Source organism: Colletes gigas, unplaced genomic scaffold (assembly GCF_013123115.1).
Source record: "Colletes gigas isolate AHSC1104 unplaced genomic scaffold, ASM1312311v1 Colletes_gigas_Sc00010, whole genome shotgun sequence".
NCBI lineage: Eukaryota > Metazoa > Arthropoda > Insecta > Hymenoptera > Colletidae > Colletes > Colletes gigas.
In genome coordinates this window covers 6398666-6417126 of record NW_025106639.1, presented here as the reverse complement: position 1 = coordinate 6417126, position 18461 = coordinate 6398666, and the positions used below count along the sequence as shown (strand labels likewise).

The window sequence follows — 18461 nt, the reverse complement described above, 5'->3', positions numbered from 1 at the left end:
ACGTAACAGCGGAACGACGGCGAAAGCTCGTGGCTGGGGTTATGATCCGTGTGTCGACGACCTCCACGACTAATATTACACGGTGGCATTGCGGCCGCGCGTATTTAATAACGGTCGCGCGCTCCATTCCGTTTTTACGCGTCGTGTAATTGTCGTGGAGAAGGTGGGCCCTATAACGAAGAGACGCGCCCCGCGTATAAACCGAGCCGATAATTATCTGCGAACATTCTGGACCGGCGTAATTGGCCAACATAATCGTAAAGTCGCGGTGTCCTCGAAGAGTGCTTTGTTAGCCGAAAACTCGTTGATCTCGAACCCCCTGCGACGCGAACTGCTCGATACGGAAAAATGTCGGGCTGTAAACTGGGTAACGGGGACGCGTAACCCGCGGTGGACTCTTGGACGCGTGTCCAATGTTCTCCGCGCGTCGAGGAACACGTTTGCAAACTTCACCAGCTCGAGGGAAGTTCGGGCTCCGAAGAGCGCGAACAAGTTTCGAATACTTTCTGTTTTATTAGGCGATCTCCTTCCGTTTCACCCTTTTTTAACGGGTCAGGGGCGAATTTTTCAGAGCCCCCGAGGCGGTTCCATTAATCCCCCGTACGATTTAATTATAAGTAATTTCGCAAATACGGACCGTGTCATTTTTCCAACCCTTGAGCGTCTTCAAAACGTTTTCAACTTTGCACGATGTATTTCAACCCCTTGCGAACGGAGACGCGGAAAAAATCGCTTTGCAACGAAGCGTGCATTCCGAGCACGGTGAAACCACGGGGTATGCGACCTTGAACGCGGGGTGTTATCGGTTCTGAGACGCATCAGGACTAATTCTTGTCGGGCGTTACGCAACCAACGAGGTTACGACGCGATACGTTTCCGTTCCGTCTTAATTATTCATGTCTTATTACGTTCTGTTACGTGAGCACCAGAGGCAGGGGTTTCTCGAACGGAGATTGGCGAAGGTCCCCGCGATTCCAACGTGGAACTGACGTCCGAAGGTCACCGACGTTTTCCTTGAAAACAGTTGCCTCGACTCCCACGCAAGTTCGTTAATATTACTTCCAGGGTTTGCGGCCATATACGTACCACCTTTTCCACGTCCGTTTTGGAAAATGCAAATTAAAACTCGGACGTAATTTCCTACGTTAAGAAATGAAATTCCAAGAGTTGCAAAAACGTTTCGACAAAAGCCAGAGTAGAGTATTCGCTGCCCGTAGATGGCACGGTGATCGTCATGGTCTAATCTCGTCCGATAATTTGTTTTAACGCCGACAGCGAGAGGACGAAAGGAAAAAGTACTAAAAGCTAACGAAGGCGAGTGCTAAAGAAGAACTGGTCTATGCAGATACCAGTTTACGCGTAGAAAGGAAACGTGATGCTGCAACTTTGCTCCAAGAAGTAACATCGACATCTCGCAATCACGAAAGGAAGGAGCCAGTGAAAAAAATCTGGTTTTAAAATTGGATTTCTGATGAATACGGTGAAACCAGTTTATGATACCGGCTAACGACGGAAGTACAACTTTTCACTTTTTGCGCAAATCCATTTGTATCGGGTGCCCGTGACTGGGGCGTAGTTAAAACTTGTAATTACGAGGCTTTCGGTTCTGCTCGGAGCGATTTTATGTCGTTACGAAATTATGAAACGCATTCAGAACGTTGGACGGATAACTGGAGCCGTGCCCGTGGTATTTCATCCCGGTAACTGTTCATAAACTATTAGTGCGTGGATCTCGCGTAATAAAACGTGCCATTCTCCCGCGTGGACCGTTATCGAAGGATGACCAAGAGTATCGCGAGATAATTCTCCGGCAGATCTATCGCGGAAATCGTAAATCCGTTTCTGGAATCCCAAACGAGTCTACTCGAAATTGTAACGTTGATTTCATTGACTTATTACACGATCGTAATGGTTCCGTTTCTCTTGTCGAACGGCGAACGGTTTAAAACTGATAAAATGTTAGCAGTAACCCCATAAAAGTCCCTTTTATAATCATGTTCTGGCTCGTAAAAGATTACCCGACATCCTCATGGGCGTGGTTCGACTCTAAAAACGTCTAATTTATACGTGTATCCAGGATTTTCGATAAAGAACAAGTCGAAGCAAATTGAACCTTCGATGCTCGAATTATTGGTTCGTTTAATCGAGGGGTTGACTGGGGTTGATTTGTCACGCAAAATAAGGATAGGCAGTGCTTCTGAGACGAAGATTAACCTTTTGCACTGAATTGTTATTTACGCGAAACATAAATAAATGGTGAATAGTTGGGACAAACGCGTCGTTCGAAAGAAGGGGAATCGGAACGAGTATCGACCCTCGTTTAGCGCGTTTCCCACGAGCGCTCGTCGATTGGACTCGGTGTTCTCTTTCGGTGGAGGCCAGCGACTGGGCAACGACCGATTCGAGACCGATTCAAAAGGGCAGACACGTTTCTTTGAGCGATAGAGTCGGACTCTCGAACCCTTGCAGAATATTATTCTAGCGAACCGTTTAAATATATTCGTTCGAGCACCGTCTACTCGAGACCCGGAGGTACCAGCCCGAGAGGATTCGTCCGGGCCTCGTAGGACGTCAGGATCGTTGTTTATTGGTCGTAATAATGACGGTGAAATTACCCTCCGCGGGCGACGAATTGTTTTCAAAGCAGCCAGCTGTTGAACCGGCATTCAAACAACGCCAGTTAAAATTGCGCAGACTCTGTCCTCGTTACAACCGTCCAGCATTATTATTTCAATGGTTACTTCATTAGCGACGCTCGCTTCGGTTTTATTAAACGCGATCGCCCGAGGGTCTCGTCGATTTTCTGCCTCGGGTCGCCCCGGATTGCTAATTCACCAATTTTTGGCGTCGCGTCCCGCTCGAAATAGAGCATCCGTCTCTTGACTTGCAATTAAATCGCGCGGAGGGTCACGATTCCGTAATTCTATTGATCGAAGAATCCGCGGGTAAGTTGTAGGCGACTGGTTGGATTCGGGGTAAATCGATTCGGCGAATCGTGACCCGGGCAAGTCGCCGGTAGATTTCCGAGTCCCCGACGGTCCGTCGGTATTAATTTCTCCCCGGTCGGAACTCGAGCCCTCGAGAAGTTTTTTTTCGTTCCGCGATACCCCAAGAAGCTCCGTCGTAATAGCTTCCAGATGGGTTATGGCTCGCGGGGACCCTCTCTCGACGTAACAGCGTCGCCGAAAGGGGTGTCGATCGACCCTCTCCCCGTCTTCGTTTATCTCCTTTGTTTCCTTCGAGGTAGGTATTTCCGGTGGCATTTTTCTGCCCGTGACAATTACACGGACCTCTCTCACCCTTCCGGTTAATCGGGACCGTTCGGAGGGTGGCGGAAATCCGTGTTGCGCGCGCGAGCGCTCTCTCTCTCTCGCACGACCCTGGCGAGGATCAGCGAATTCGGCGTAGGTCAGTTATGCAACGTCCCCGTGACGTATATCCCTAACGTCACCCCGTGTCGTAAACTTTCCGCCGGCGAAGTTCGCGAATCCGTTGGCGGAACGCCGGCGAACCGATGCAGCCACTGGGTCATGGCGCACCTGCAAACTATTTTGCATTTCGATGCCAGTTCCCGTCGACGACACGCCACACGCTGCATGGGCCACCGAAGGTCTATCGATCTGTTTATCTATTTCATTTAGAAGCGGGAGGAATCATACGGCACGTACGCGTCGGATTCGTTTTGACCCGGGGGGCAATTTGGGGTCGTCGGCGCAAATGCAAATCACGAAACGGATTGATTCGACAGATGGGGCTGAAACTATTATAGATTTCATAAATTCCTAATACGAACCGAATCGCGAGCGCGCGTCGTTTCCTCTCGAATATATAATTTTAGCGCTCTAACTGTGCAAGATTTAGCAAACGAGATTGCGTTACGACGGTAATTGAAATTGATTTTTAACCTTTGATCCGACCAGGACGTGAAACGAAGGGAGGATCGACGCTTCTTCGACGTCTTCTTTCCTCGTATTATCCGACTTACAGAGATACGTAATGGTTATTAAGTAACATTACGCTCGAAGAATCTGATACTCGCGGGAGGATTCGTCGTCGGCCTAAAATCCAGACAGGATTATCGAGGGGGTTTTCGAGGTTGGCATGAAAAATTTAACGGAACTGATGGGAATCGACCGATGCGATGGGCGGTTCCGTCGTCTTTCCCGGAACAAAGAAGAAATTGCCGAATGGCGGGGGGTGGCTGTCAAGATGGCCGGCGACCGTGTCGCTAGGGGTTGACCTTTTTCCGGGATAGAAGATTTCCAGGCCAACATACAGCCGTCGAATCTCTAAATAATGTAAGCTCTTGCGCGATGAAAGCCGAAAGCGAAACATCTGCTTCTTAAGGACTTAGGCGTTTTATCGGGGAAACGGCTCCAGGAGGTTAGAAAACGGTTCTTCCCCCAATTCACGAAGTTGTCTCGTTATATTTCACCTCAGGCTCTCCCTGTAACTCGAATTATTGACCTTTGGGCATCGATCCTTTCGGACAAAATGGTTGCTGTCATCGTGTTCGCTATATCTCGTTCCGCTTAGAAACGCTAAACAGGGTCGTGGCATCGGGGTGGAATGCGAAGTTGAGATCGAAGCATTCCGCAATGGGAGAAACTTTCGAGAGATCGCACTTGCGTGGCTGTCGCCGGTTGTCTACCGATCGCGTTTGGTCCTAGCTGTGAATATAACTGGAGGTATTTAGGTGAGCATGCGTTTCCGCCGTCGTTCGACGAGGAGGTCCTCGACACCGACGAGGAACGAGATAGCGAGCAAATGCTGGTTTCCCCGTGTACGAGCGACCGAGACAGACAGGGTGCGCGCACACCTAGCGATGGGACTAATTCGAAAAACCATTGGAAAGTTTGCCCCTCGAAGAACAATTATATACATATTTTATACGATCGTAGACCTTATCTATCGATCGTCCCTTGACTTATATCGACTTTGGTAACGATGATATTACTTTTTTCTAACTTCGACACATGTAGACGAAGGGGTGCATTCTAACCGTATTCATCGCCATCTGTACCAAAGTACCGATAGAAACGGGCCCCGTATGTTTTATCGAGGTTGGAAGGTGGCGTTTTATCGAGGTACGGTCAAAGAGTCGAGAAATAACGTAGCAGTTACAAATTCGGTGGACGTGTCGTATCCGAGGAGGTTTGTACTTTGAAAGCGTCCCCTATATAGCCTTCGAAACGTTTATTACGACATTGCGATAGGTACGGATAAGGTAGGGACATAGTAACCGCGTGCGAGGGCATCACTCCCATCGCTAGCCCGTGCTTCGGAGCTCATGGCCTGTTGATAAAGACGATGAACGCACCGGCAGGAGGAGGAGTCAGAGAGAGGATAGCACGGAACGCTCGACGAGAGAGAAACTAAGGGACCCAGAGGGGATCGGCGAGAGGAAAATGGGAGGATCGAGAGAGGAACAGGGGGAGAAACTAGGAGCGGAGGAAAACGGAGAGCATGCGAGGGACCGAGAAGGGTGAGAGCGACGGAGCGACGGAACGACGGACGCCGAGGAACGAGAAGGATAGATTTCCTGCGTTGTTAGAGAGGGACGGATAGAGCAAGAGGGCTGGAGCGGAATTCTAAGAGACCGAGCGACAGAGACGGAACAACGGGGAATAGTAGAGAATTCGGCGGTAGAGGGAGCACCGGGCGTCGGAAAGAGAGGGATTTAGCGTTTCGTGGAGGAGGAAGCGAGACGCTACCCGTCGACGTCGCGACGGGTTAGAAAGTACCGTGGAACGAAGTTAGAGGCGAAGAGAGTGATTGCCGTTGGACGTAGGAGCAGGGCCACCGGCTGGGGAATAGAGGAACGCCGGAGAGAAAAGGCTAAACAAGAAGGGGATGCGCGGGCAGGGGGGGAAATGCATTGGTCGCCGGACTGGAAGAATCAAAGGGAAAGGTGGACGGAATCGGTGGACGAATTCGTTGATAAGAGGAAACCCGTGTAACTGGATTTTCCGATTAATCCTCGCGACCGCTGACCCGCCGGTTATACCTACTTTGGCGCTGGGTTATCGCATTAGCCGGGGAGGGAATGCCATTTTCCACGGTGAAACTTCAAAGGAGTGTAAATGTGTTGTCGTACGGCGGAATCGCAGACTCGACAAAAGACGGGATAATTTCGTATGCACCGATCCGATACCCCCCTTGCTCCCGAGCCACTTCCGTGCGAACAGATTCGGGAGGGGGGAATGTTTGATGCGCGCAAGTTGCATAAATCGTTACTCGATTTCTTTATTGTTGCCCAACGGGTCGGTAGATCTTTTCTAAGAACTTAGTTACACTTTCCAATGTCCATTGTCTCGTTAGAACGATGTTAGTTTCTTAAATTATAGCGATAGGTCGACAAGACCCGTCACGCACCGGCGATCATTGTATCGAGAAAGCATATAGCAGGAGTTTAGTTTAAGATAAACTATTTTATCGGAGGCGGTGCTCCAATTTACTTTCACTTTGTAAAATTAAAAAGGCGAATAATTCACGGCGTAGGAACGATCGTTTGAAAATTGACTCGCGGAAGTCACAGGTGCAACTTCCGGAGTCATAACCAGCACACGCACGAGGCACTGCACCCACTACTCCCCTCTTTTGTCTTGACTGTAATTCACATTCACGGATCAAGGTTAGAGTGTAATCACCATTGTTATCCGACCTACGCGTTTCTAGCTTTTGGAATAAAGTTATAAAAACAGACGTTGGACGGTTCGAAACGCATCGTTGCATCATTTGCATACGTTTAAACTCCTACGATTAACGGGTTAGGTCCGACGAGCAATTTCTTGTTCCCTGACAAATAAAAAAATTCGATCGAAACAGCGGATTCGCATCTCCGCTCGATTTCGCGTTGTTCTGGAACTCGAACGCGATCCCCGGGTAAAGCAAAAACCGAAAGAAGGGAAAGGATAGGTGTAGGATCGAGCGACAGTAAAATAGACAAGAGATTCCGAGAGTGAAACGCTAGCTTCGCTGGAAGTGGTACGTAAAAGCGTGACGAGGAAAGGTAGAGGACGATGGGGAACGAGAGGGGGAAACGGTGCAGGGAAAATAAGAAAAGAGAGCAAATACCCGAGCGGAGAAGCAAGGAGAGAGAAGGGTACAGTGCTCGATGGAACCGCGCGGAGATCGTCCAAGCTTTGGTGCACCTCCGAGAGGAGGAGCCACCTGCAAGGACAATACGATCGACGCGATCCACAGGAACTTGGCCTCCCGATCCTATCGCCTATAGATCGCTCGATCGGGCACGCACGCGATCCGATTCGCCTGGAAAAACCGACCCAACGTCAATTATTTTCAGAATTCGAACATAACAATAATTTCCAGTATCCTAAACCACACAAGTCGTTGGAAAAAAAAAGGAACTGGATAAATTTCGTTTCAACTTCTGTTAAACGTACGCACGGTAGTGCTCCGATTATAGACGCGTTCCCGTCTCCGTAGTAGACACGGAGTCGTCCCCGTTCCTCGGAGTTGCTTCGGTCGAGCAAGCCGTCGCACTTTTTATTACACTTTGCTGACGTATGGCACCGTCAGCGTCAGCGAACCAGTCGAACGTCGACGTTCTTTCCGTCCCGTACGAGCTTATTGTTTCTCGCTCTCTTTAAACAGCGAGCAAAGCGAAAACAAGATAACGTCTGCACTTCACAGAACACCTCTACTTCCCCCGCCAGTCGTCGCGACGCGCTCCAGACATGCTACACTATGTATGCACCTAAATTTAAACACGAAACAACGATTTCAATTTTGAATACCTCGACGGGTGCAGACTGCATAAAAATAAAAATTCTACGGACTCGGTGACCCGATTTGTGCCAGGATTTTTCGAACGTGGGGGTTCACGCGTTACGTCGGAGGACGCGATTTCGAGCGGAAAGGGGCAATTTGGGGGGGGGGTGGAGGGTACCAGGTAGGCGAGATCGTAGCGACGGTCTGACGGTCGAACGGGGCCTCCCGCGGGTCCGTAGAGATTCGAGAATCGATAAAAAGAGGAATTTCATGGCACGATGACCGTCATTCAGCCAGCCGGAGGGTTTAATGAACGGGCGAGTGCGTCTCTCCTTCTCCTGGCCGAGGTCCGCCGGTGCTTCTCGGTCGACGGAGTGCGTCGTTGCGTAAACGCAGTGTCGGAAGGGAATCGTAACGTGGAAAGGTCAGTGTCTTTCTTTCTCTCATGACGTCGGAAGGCCGGTACGAATACGCCTCCGAAAATATCCTCGGCCGCGAAAACCATCGAGATACGCCGATCGAACGCGACGACGTCCTCCTTTCCACCGCTCCTCTTTACTCGGACCAGCGATCGCGAATTTACGAGCCCGAAAGTATTTCGAGATTTTCACGCCTCGATAGTTCCTTGCACGCCACATTGTTCGATGATAAAATAAAACACGAAACGCGTAATTTTTCTTACGCTACCCGCTAACGTTAGATCGTTGCTCGTTTTGCTATTCCCTTTCCTTTTTGATCGCCCGAGCAATTTCAAATTAACCTTTCGCACTCCGGGCGGTCCCGCACAGTTCCTTCGGCTTCTTGCGTGCCTATCTCGCCCCGTGCAACTTACGGTTAGGCTTCCTACACTTATTTCTCGACAGCTACTACAAATATCTCCGTAAACGTTTCGCGGATTATTTCACGGCGAGAATTCCGTTAATCGCCGTCTTCGAAACGATTTAAATCCCTCTTGGTCATTTTTTTAAGCTTCTCGAATGTCCTTTGATAAAATTTAATAACTTTGGAACGAGAAAAGAAGAGGAAGTCGAAAGTCGCGACCGCGTGGATTATTGCAAACGAAGCTGCAGCGCCAAGCAATGCGTTTTGCTAGCAGATGTAAAAAAAATGCAACGGCGGCGTTGCACTGGCGCGCGAACTTCGTTCCAGTATGGTATTTTTCTTCTGTCGATACGCGTTTTTCGCAACAGGGTTTCGCGTAACGCGGCTGTGTTTCTGTTTCGCGAGCTGATCAGGAATTCGCGCGTGTTCCTTTGCCACGTGCACTGCCGGGGATCGATACTCTCGTCCCTCTGGAACGGAACCGAACCCGTCTTGCTTCGGGAAAATTTCATTGTTTCGAATCCACTTGGAGGCTTCCCTGGCACGAGCTAATTTTTAGTCGATCAACGGACGCTGAACAAAATTACGTCGTTTACGCGATTTATAATCAGCTTTAAAAAAATGTTTACGGAGTATGCCAAGGATCCTTCTATTTCTAGCACCGTGTAACGAATAATTTGGTGCTTGGAACAAGCAACGAACAACCTGACGCATTGTATTCAGCGGTGATCTAATATACCCATTCGGTTGTCGTTTTGTATTCGCTCGCGCTGTCGAATATTAAATGCTCCAGCAATTTGTATGCGACGTCGAATACCGAATACATTAATTTGTATTCGGTATCTGATTAGCAAAGAATACTTTGTTTCGCTGACGAGTAAAAAAGTACATCGCTGTTTCATATCCGAGTGCATATGGAACTCGTGTCGTGTTCGCTATAAATAACACTGTTAAACCATGTCCTTCGATTCACGCTCAACACGGGGTTCATGTTAGGGAAACGTTCTTTTTTTCAATTCTCACTTCTACGCGCAAGCCCTACCATAAGCCCCCTAACATTTGGAGAAAGTTGACCTGCACGTCGACAAACAACGACAACTTTCTTCAACGTCCGCCAGCGACGTTTTCGTTCCGACGTGACATGCACCCCCTTCCAAGGGCAACTTTGCAAGGGTGCTTTTGGAAGGGAGGAGACGGCGTCGAAGCATCTCAAAAACTCAGTTCGTTACCAGAGGCGAACCAAACAACATTCATTACACTCCCACATCGCTAACCAAACACATCATACATTGTTCTTAATCGTGACTCCACTACCCTCCATTCGGAATATTAATTTATTTCGTTGGATTGTACTCGGATCCAACCGATACCGCGAGCCGCGACAACAAATAAATCGTTATACGCCGGTTCTATTCTGCTGCCCATTATTCGAACAAACAATGGAGAGGTTGTATTTTAAGACGGAGTACGAATTAATAAAGTATTCGAGATGCATAACACGTGTTTGGAGCCCGTTTGTAGGCCTGTATCTTTCTGGGAAACGGACGGGGGCGGTGATGGACGAGCAGGCGGCGTCGTTTCGAGAAAGTCGCGGGTTTCGGGACGGCGTTAATTCTCCTCGTTCCCGTAATCTTTCCCTTTCTGGTTCTCCTTTTCCTCCGGTTCGCGCAACTTGCAAATCACCGAAACGCCGAGGACGAACGAGCCCGACGGCTCGTGCCACTGCCGGGCTTCCAAAACGGCGGGCCAATTGCCAATGTCTGACCCTTGAATTAGGTTTGCGCTGCTAGCAACGCCATTACTCGGTAACTGTCCAATTTCCTCGTGGCCGTTTCGTTCCAGGTCTACCGTCCTTCGCGATTCCCGAATCGCTGGTTTCGAGAAAACCCAAAGAGCCAACTTCCACGCTTGTTCTTATCGTCCATCGGGGTCGAAGGTCATTGGAACGCGGTATGCTTCGTTCGTTTCTCTGCCAAGACTTTCATACTTGAAGCTCTTCAGAAATGGGCAAACAAACCTTTGATTTTAAAGGAACCTGTTATAATACTCGTGCACCTTCGTCTCATTCCGATATGCAAATGCACCTCTGCCCCAACTATGCTTCCCGAGTACCTCGACTGTATTCTTTGCGTGAAACGTGTACCATGATCGAGGGTGACCCTAACGAGTATCGTTGATTTCCAGTGGCGTGGCAGTGTCCTGCGGAGAGTGCAGCAGCAGCGGTACCAGCGACATCACGGAGCCGGGATCCCCGTGCAGCACGAGCAGCGACGAGGGGGTAGCGATACGCGGCGCTTCCGCCAGCCCATTTCCGTCCTTACCCAAGCTGGTGCCGTCCCCGCAGATCGGTACCAGGCCCCAGTGGCCCTGGACCCCGCCTCTGGCAGCCACCGCCTGCTCGACCTACAAGAGGCTCAGAGGCGAGCCCGAGGCTGGCGCCTTACCGAGGTCCGGGGCCGCGGATCCAACCTTCAGAGGTACCACCAAGTCCAACACCAAGCCTAACGTCGGTCAACATCATCACGAGTCTCAAGGGAAGATCACGGAGTACTTCAAGACTCAGATCAAACCGCAACAACCCAAGGTAAACCTACCCTCGAACGACCTGGTCTCACCAGTTAGATCCACAAAGATCGCATGTATCTTAAGCTTAGAAACGAATGTTGTGGACGCGTGGAACGTTTGTCGACAGATCAAGAAGAACAGCGAGACGATGTCGGTGTTGGTGGCGAAGAGCTCGTCAGAATTCAGGAGGCCGCCCACGGTACAGAGGAACAAGGGAGGGCTGGCCAAGTATTTGGGGACGGTGTCGACGAACGGTCGTAACGCGACGAACAACGACTGGGAAGTGCGGACGTTGACGATGTCGCCGCCGCCGACGAAGAAACCGCCATCGGTAATCGTACCGAGGACCAATGGTAAGATGGACAAGAAGTTAACCAAGCCGGTGCCCAGTTTGCCGATCTCGAACGATGTGCTGAAGAACATATCGAGCTGCAAAATCTCGTCTATCAGGTAAGGTGATCGCGTCCGGCAAGGTATGCCGAGCGCGAAACTTTAACCCTCTGTTCGTCCAGATCGTAGCGAATTCCAATACATGCCCGTAACCATCGACACTGCGTCTGTCGAGGTAGGTTTCACAACCTATGTCTCGTTTCTCAAATTGTTAAGTGAATATCAGTATTCCTTCTTTTTTTAGTTATATTGTTATTTGACACGAGGTATATGGCAGCAAGGGATGAAGTACGGCCCCGGATACCCGGAGGCCGACACTCTAATCATTTCCACTATCGTGTAGGTTGACGTCGGAAACGATCCCTAATGCAAAGAACGCAACGCCGATTTCCTCGCCGCCGCCAGCTTTGACCAGCGAGGCGGTGCCTCTCGATTTCAAGGGATGCATACCCTCGAAACCGCACGTGAACGAGAACAACAACCTGACGAACGGCTGCGGGAACATCCTGGGCTCGTTGAGGTCCAGCCAGGACCCACTGTCGAGGCTGATCGTGCCTAGCAACACCGAGACCAAGGAGACGAGGGTCAGCCCCGCGGACGAGGACGACGTCGAGGAAGAGGAGGAGGACTCGAGGAGCAGCGAGTCCAAGCCACCGCTGTCGCCGATACTCTCGGCCCCGACCACCATACGATTTCCAGCCCGAGAACCGGAGAAGGACAGGCAGCAGGCCACCGACAGCGGTGTCTGTCGATGGGACAAGTGCGAGGAGAGCTTCGAATCCAGCGGCGGACTTTTGGAACACTTACAGGTGCGAATATCGAATTTTCGAACATTTCTCGTCGCGCAAGCTGCGCGTTTCGACGTCGATCGGGCGTACAAATAAAGTCGTATAAGAAGGTGGTACACGAAACGGAGGCCGTAATTCTCGGCCGGTCGACAAGTATACCGTTCACCCCTATCGTGTCTGCTCGACCCATAAAAATATTACACGCGGCAAGCCGAGCAAGGAGTGGTTCGGGTTAAACGTTTCCCTTTCGATGAATTTCTTACGCCGGTTTTTTCCCGACTTTTTCCTCCCCCCCGCGCGTTGACGTTTGTACGTTTATGTAATGGTACATGGGTTTACAGGACGCGATGGGTGTCTCGAACAAACAGGCAAGCAGCAGGATGCTCTTATCGGAGCGATCGCTTCCACGTAATACGAGCGTAGTGGAATTAATGAGGTTCGCGTATCGAGTTTCGTAGTTTTTTGTTACATTGTTGCTGTTCCTGCAGGATACCAAATACGTGTCGGGGTCTCATTTTTGTCGGTTCTTTTTTCGGTTTTGTTGCCCCGAATGATATTGCAACACCCGTGGCTACCGCGTACGCGAGGAATACGGTTTCTTCTACCGACATTTTACCACCTTATCGATCGACGAATCGATCCTGACGACCGCCGGAAAATTAAATCATCGATTAGACAGATTTCGCCAGGAAGAATCGTAATGTGCGTTCTTGGTTGCGTCACGCGCGATTATCTTAACATCCTGCATCGAATTGTTGTACAAGCATCCGGAATCTCGCTGAGAGATTCCTTATGGACACTGGGGCCCGATCCGGGGTGCAGAAATTTTTCGACAAAATTAAAAAATTTCAAATCGTCTTAAAAAAATTATTTTTAGTTGCAGGGGTCGATTACAATCATTTTTTGTAAATAGACACACCCTCGAAATCCTAATCACTTTCGAGAAAAAAATTCGAGTAGGTGAGAAATTTTTCGACAAAATGAAAAAATTTCAAATCGTTTTAAAAAAATTATTCTTGGTTGCGGGGGTCAATTCCAATCATTTTTGGTGAATACACATACCCCCAAAATCCTAACCACTTTCGAGAAAAAAATTCGAGTAGGTGAGAAATTTTTCGACAAAATTAAAAAATTTCAAATCGTCTTAAAAAAATTATTTTTAGTTGCAGGGGTCGATTACAATCATTTTCTGTAAATAGACATACCCCCGAATTCCTACGCACTTTCGAGAAAAAAATTCCTTGCCGGAAATACAATTTCTGACCATAAATGAAATTTCAAAAATTTTTAAAAGTCCTAACTTATATTTTATACAAGAATATATAGAAATTCTAAGAATATTGGAAAAGTTTTTCCTTGACACCGTAAACTGAGAAAAAAATTCTTCATCGAATATATCGTGAAAAAATCCATTGCATGTAAGGTCTACTCGTATACCTCGTCTGTGACGCTACCTTCCCTTTTAAACCTATTCACTGTTAAGGTTAAGGTTTCAAAGGGTGGACAGTGGATTTTCACGGATCGGATGATTTATTATTATTATTATTATTATTCATTTATTAACGGGTAATTAAACCCTTTAGTACAACGATGTAATATCTAAGGAACTACAGATGTGGATTTTACATAGTCAAACATTATCGCTTAGTGAACGTAACAAGAATAAATTAATTTACAATACGTTGCAAGGATAGTTTTAGACTTTCTAATGATTGTTCAATTAAATCTGTTTTTGTGTGTGCGAAATTTACATTACTAATCATTCTGTTTACACAATTCTGAGATCCAAACGTTGTGCGGTAAATTTCAGGGTAAAAAAGAAAGTGATTTCTTAAATATCTAGACGGTACATACAATTTAATAGATGGAGGAACGAACGAACAATTGAAACGAATAAAACTTGTTTCCAGACGGCGCACATCAACACGCAAACGGGCGGCGACAATTTCGTCTGCCAGTGGCAAGGGTGCAAAGTGCAAGGGAGAAGTTCTTGTTCGCGTAGATGGTTGGAGCGTCACGTCCTGTCCCACGGCGGCAACAAACCGTTCCGGTGCATCGTGGATGGCTGCGGCAACAGGTTCAGCTCACAGGTATTGAGTTGTATCAGTGATCATGATATCTACGGCGTGTAGCAACCGTTACTGTGCGCGAAAGTATAACGGTTGTTCGCGCAAATGTCGACAGAGAACGTTTAGACGCACGTCTCTCGCGCGAAGTTAGTGACACTGTTCGGTATAGCGTTCACTAAAAGGTATCGTTATAGTCTCCCCCCAAAGAGCCCAATGACATTTCCTGATGACGAGAATCGAATAATAACATGAACTAATTACACCCTTTCTCCTTTCATTAAGCCGTGGAACACCATCCGACGTCTCGATGTTTTTTTAAATATTATTCACCCGATGTCACCGACGTTGGGTAACGTATTTAGCGTCTAAACGAAGGATTACGCACCGATTCTGTCGATATTAGCCTTTGGATCGTACAGTATCGATATATCGAAACCACGAGAAAAGTCATTCGACGCCGAGGTCTTCGTATCGCTAAATTTCCTACCTTGATTCGGGCACGAGGTCGATTGCTTGTTAAACTCCGCGTAGTCCCTTGGGTTTTCGTCCATAGAGAATAAGTGGATTCGTGCCGGTTAAGACCCAAATAACGAAGTTCACTCTTCAGCCGTTCAGTCACCTGATCCCCTGAATATGGTCCTTCACGTTTGCGAGAAATCTTTTTCGTCTTAACCGTGGCCGCGTGATCGAAACGAACAACCTGTCTGTCCGTTTGTATCTTCGAAGCTGAGCATTTTCCAGGAACAGCTATAAATTATGATCGCGGAAGAACCCTCGGAAGGTCCAAGCTCGTTTCTTCTCTTCTCTTCTCTTCTCTTCTTCCTTTTATGATCGATGCACTTTGCCCTCGCTATCAGCAGAGTTCGACTCGTCGTCGTCGTACTTTGCACGAGGCTCTCTGCTCGGCGCGTTTTTGTCTCGACGGTTCTCGGATTCCTACATTCGATCGGAAGCACGCTTTCCCTGGAAAGTGCTGAAATTCAGGGTCCTAACGGTGCTATCGTCTTTTCAGACTGCTCTGGAGAGGCACGTGAACGGACATTTCAATCAACCTGAGACGAGCAACAACAGCGCTAGACGGAGTTGCGAGAGCGGCGGAAAGTTAGTCAGAAGGAACGGCAAACGGCTCAGATACAGGCGACAACCCTGGTCGGGTAAGTCTTTCTCCATCGAGGCTCATTTTCATTCGTCCACGCAGCTTTCTCTCGTATCTTCATGTCGCTGTTTCGTTCCTTGCAGCGAGACTTTTCGACTACTTCGACACGGGAGTGATGGAAGGTCTCCAGCACAGATTGCTCCAACTGGCAAAGTCGAGGACGCAAGGTCGTCTCGCCGAGACACCGGGAAACTCGATCGCCCTAACTAGTCAAGTAAGTCTGAACTAATATTCTGGGGTTAGGAAATACAGACCGAGCAAAACTACCACACAGACGCAGACTGCTGTCCAGGCTATTCGAGTCTCTCGAATTTCTTTTTCTCGTCGACAGCAACGAATCAAAATACGCGTTTCTTTACAGGTATTAGCTCGAAGAGTGGAAATGGACGGGAAGGCTAAGGTTCTGTTGCGGTGGCACCCTACGGATATGTAAGTAGTCGACGACTGTCTGGTGATTAGTTGGGTCCCGGAACTGTAATACCGTATGTTCTAACAGCAAGCCGGACGAGTGGGTGCTCGAGTCCGAAGTACAAAGCACGGAGAACGTGGAGATACGTAAAGTGTCGGCCAGCAACCCGGAAGAGGTGAGTGTGGCACTTTATGCCGCCGTGAGCGGCGGCACGCCGCCATTGACGCGGGTTAAGCAGCGCCGAAAACCGACCAAGAACTCGTGATAATGTCGATCACGGTGATCGAGGACAAGCGCGACGAAGCAGCAACGACTAAGCCAGAGAACGAAATAAGGACGAGTCCTGTATCAGGACGATTGTGCTTCCTGGTCTGTGTAGAAAGGAGCCTGGCGAGAGAACCAGAACCTGAACGTGTCCAGAGGAATACCGGAGTAAGACGTGTGATGTCCGCACGATGGAAGTAGCGAAACGTTCCGAGCAGAATCGAACGTCGTAAGAACCCGAGAGTATCGTTCGAGAACGAAACAGAACACGGACGATCGTACGAGTCCGTGAGAGGAGCTTACGTTTACGGATAAGAACGCGAATAAGGAGGGACAAAACAACGGACAAACATTAAAGATGTAGCAAAGAGTACACGAGATGAGAAATGAAATAGTACAGTCTAATTTATTTAGCCTAAAATCCATCGGCCGTTAGGTAAATATATAGTAGTCGTGGATAGCGATGAAATGATATTCTTGTTGCCTATCGATACCAAATTTTCCAAACGTTTGGGGTTGTTTCCTGCCACGAGTGCCTGTTGACAACGACGACACTCGTCGGACTCGGAAGAGCTAGGCTTGGGCCTCAAAAGTGCCTCACCGTGGATGCGTTTTATATCGTTGACTGTCGTGCAAGACCAATCGTATAGACGGCGGAGTTGAATTTAAAAATGGGGGAAAAAAATACAAAAAAAAGTAAAATAAATAATAAAGAAGAAATCAATGACGCGATGACGACGACGGGGATTTTACGTAGGAATACTCGACGCGTTGAGCGGAAGAATAATAAAACGTGAGAGAATCGAACAAAAACTGTTTAAACGTTAGTTAACGACTGTAAGGAGATAATCACTCTGGTGGCCTTAGGAATCAATTAATATCTAGCAACGGCCCCTTGGCGCTTCCGGGCCCTGTTTTAGTACCCCGTGACAGAAGCCAGAAGAAAAGGGGTGGAGAAGGGAGACGTGAAACGCGCGGACTTCTTCGACACACCCTCGACCCTCGACCAACTTTCAGAAGGAGATGTATCTACCTCTATTTTCAGCTCGGTAGAAATTCGTGTTGGCCGTTGTCGTACGACAGAGGAGGAGGAGGAGGTGGAGGGAAGAGGCAGATAAAAAGAGAAGGAACAAGAAGAGGAACGAAAACAAGGGGGCGTGCGCGCGTGGGCAGCGTCCGATAACGAAATCACGTCCAAAAAGAAGAAGGAAACGAAGAACTGTGGCCAGGGTACGCGAATCTGTATCGACGAGAAGAGCGAACGCGAGGACGGTTGACCCGCAATAGAGAAGACATTGTCGGACGACACTCGTACGCCAACGAGATTTCTATCGAGATTTATCCGTTTTTTCGAGAAAAGAACAATGTAAAAAAAAAAAAAATATGGAGTTAAAGCGAAGGGAAGCCCTCGATGCCCGAGGCACGCTCGAGAAGAGAAGAATCGCAGCGCAAAGCTCAGCGTTTCGAGCTTGCCTCGTCTGTGCCCGAGGCGCGTTTCGATAGTCGCCTATTTTTATCTTTCCGCCGAGTTACGTGCAGCATTTCGATGCGAGCCTGTCGCTGCGTAACGAATCAACATCGACCGTTTCTTTCCATTCGCCACTCTCGTATCCACCGAGAGCATCGCCAGGAATCTCCAGATCGTTTTTTAAACCTTCCACGACGAACAGTCGATTCGGTCGTGTCGCCAAGTTACCGAGATCATCGACACATGCGCCCGTATCCGCGCGTCTTCTCCGTTCCGAGTATCCGCGTCGTCTCAACGTTAATCCGCGCGGGCAAGGAACGCGCCGGAATAACCGTCAGCGAAGAGTTCGAGCGCGTGCTACCTACGGAAGACGCGACGAAAACGAGCCAGAAGTTGAACCACTAGTCGGAGATGCCTGCGTGAAAGATCCAACGTACACGTTCGAAGACATAGCGGATCATTAAACCTGACATTCGGCAGCGAGAGCGATCGCGCATCGTGCTGTACGATTCGTAGACGAAGAGCTGTTACTCTGAATAGGGGACAAAACACGATGGCTGTGTTACATTTTCCACGGAGTTACTAAGGGGCTGGGAGGGTAATTGGGGAGGGTGGGGGGACGAGAGTATATTGACACACGAGCAGCGGACGAAGATACGAAGAGGATGAGACTCGCGCTAGAAGACGGAGTGTGTCGAATCGCTATTTTCATAGATGGGTAGATACGCCGAGATCGTAGAAATATATTTCTCGCATCGCGGAAATTTCTGACATCGTGGAATGTGATTGCGCACGT

At 48.8% G+C, this 18461-nt stretch overlaps 1 protein-coding gene across 1 annotated transcript in view; it reads left to right on the top strand.

Annotated features, from left to right (window-relative positions):
* The window catches only part of LOC122397978 (general transcriptional corepressor trfA), a 127912-nt gene extending 109663 nt beyond the window's left edge, over window positions 1-18249 (top strand). Inside the window, exons 2-9 of the mRNA XM_043397515.1 lie at window positions 10741-11140; window positions 11249-11571; window positions 11855-12320; window positions 14210-14389; window positions 15381-15522; window positions 15608-15738; window positions 15886-15953; window positions 16021-18249. Coding sequence (XP_043253450.1) covers window positions 10741-11140; window positions 11249-11571; window positions 11855-12320; window positions 14210-14389; window positions 15381-15522; window positions 15608-15738; window positions 15886-15953; window positions 16021-16198 — 1888 coding nt within the window. The 3' untranslated portion in view covers window positions 16199-18249. The remainder of the gene's footprint in view (window positions 1-10740; window positions 11141-11248; window positions 11572-11854; window positions 12321-14209; window positions 14390-15380; window positions 15523-15607; window positions 15739-15885; window positions 15954-16020) is intronic.
* The last annotated feature ends 212 nt before the right edge of the window (window positions 18250-18461 follow it).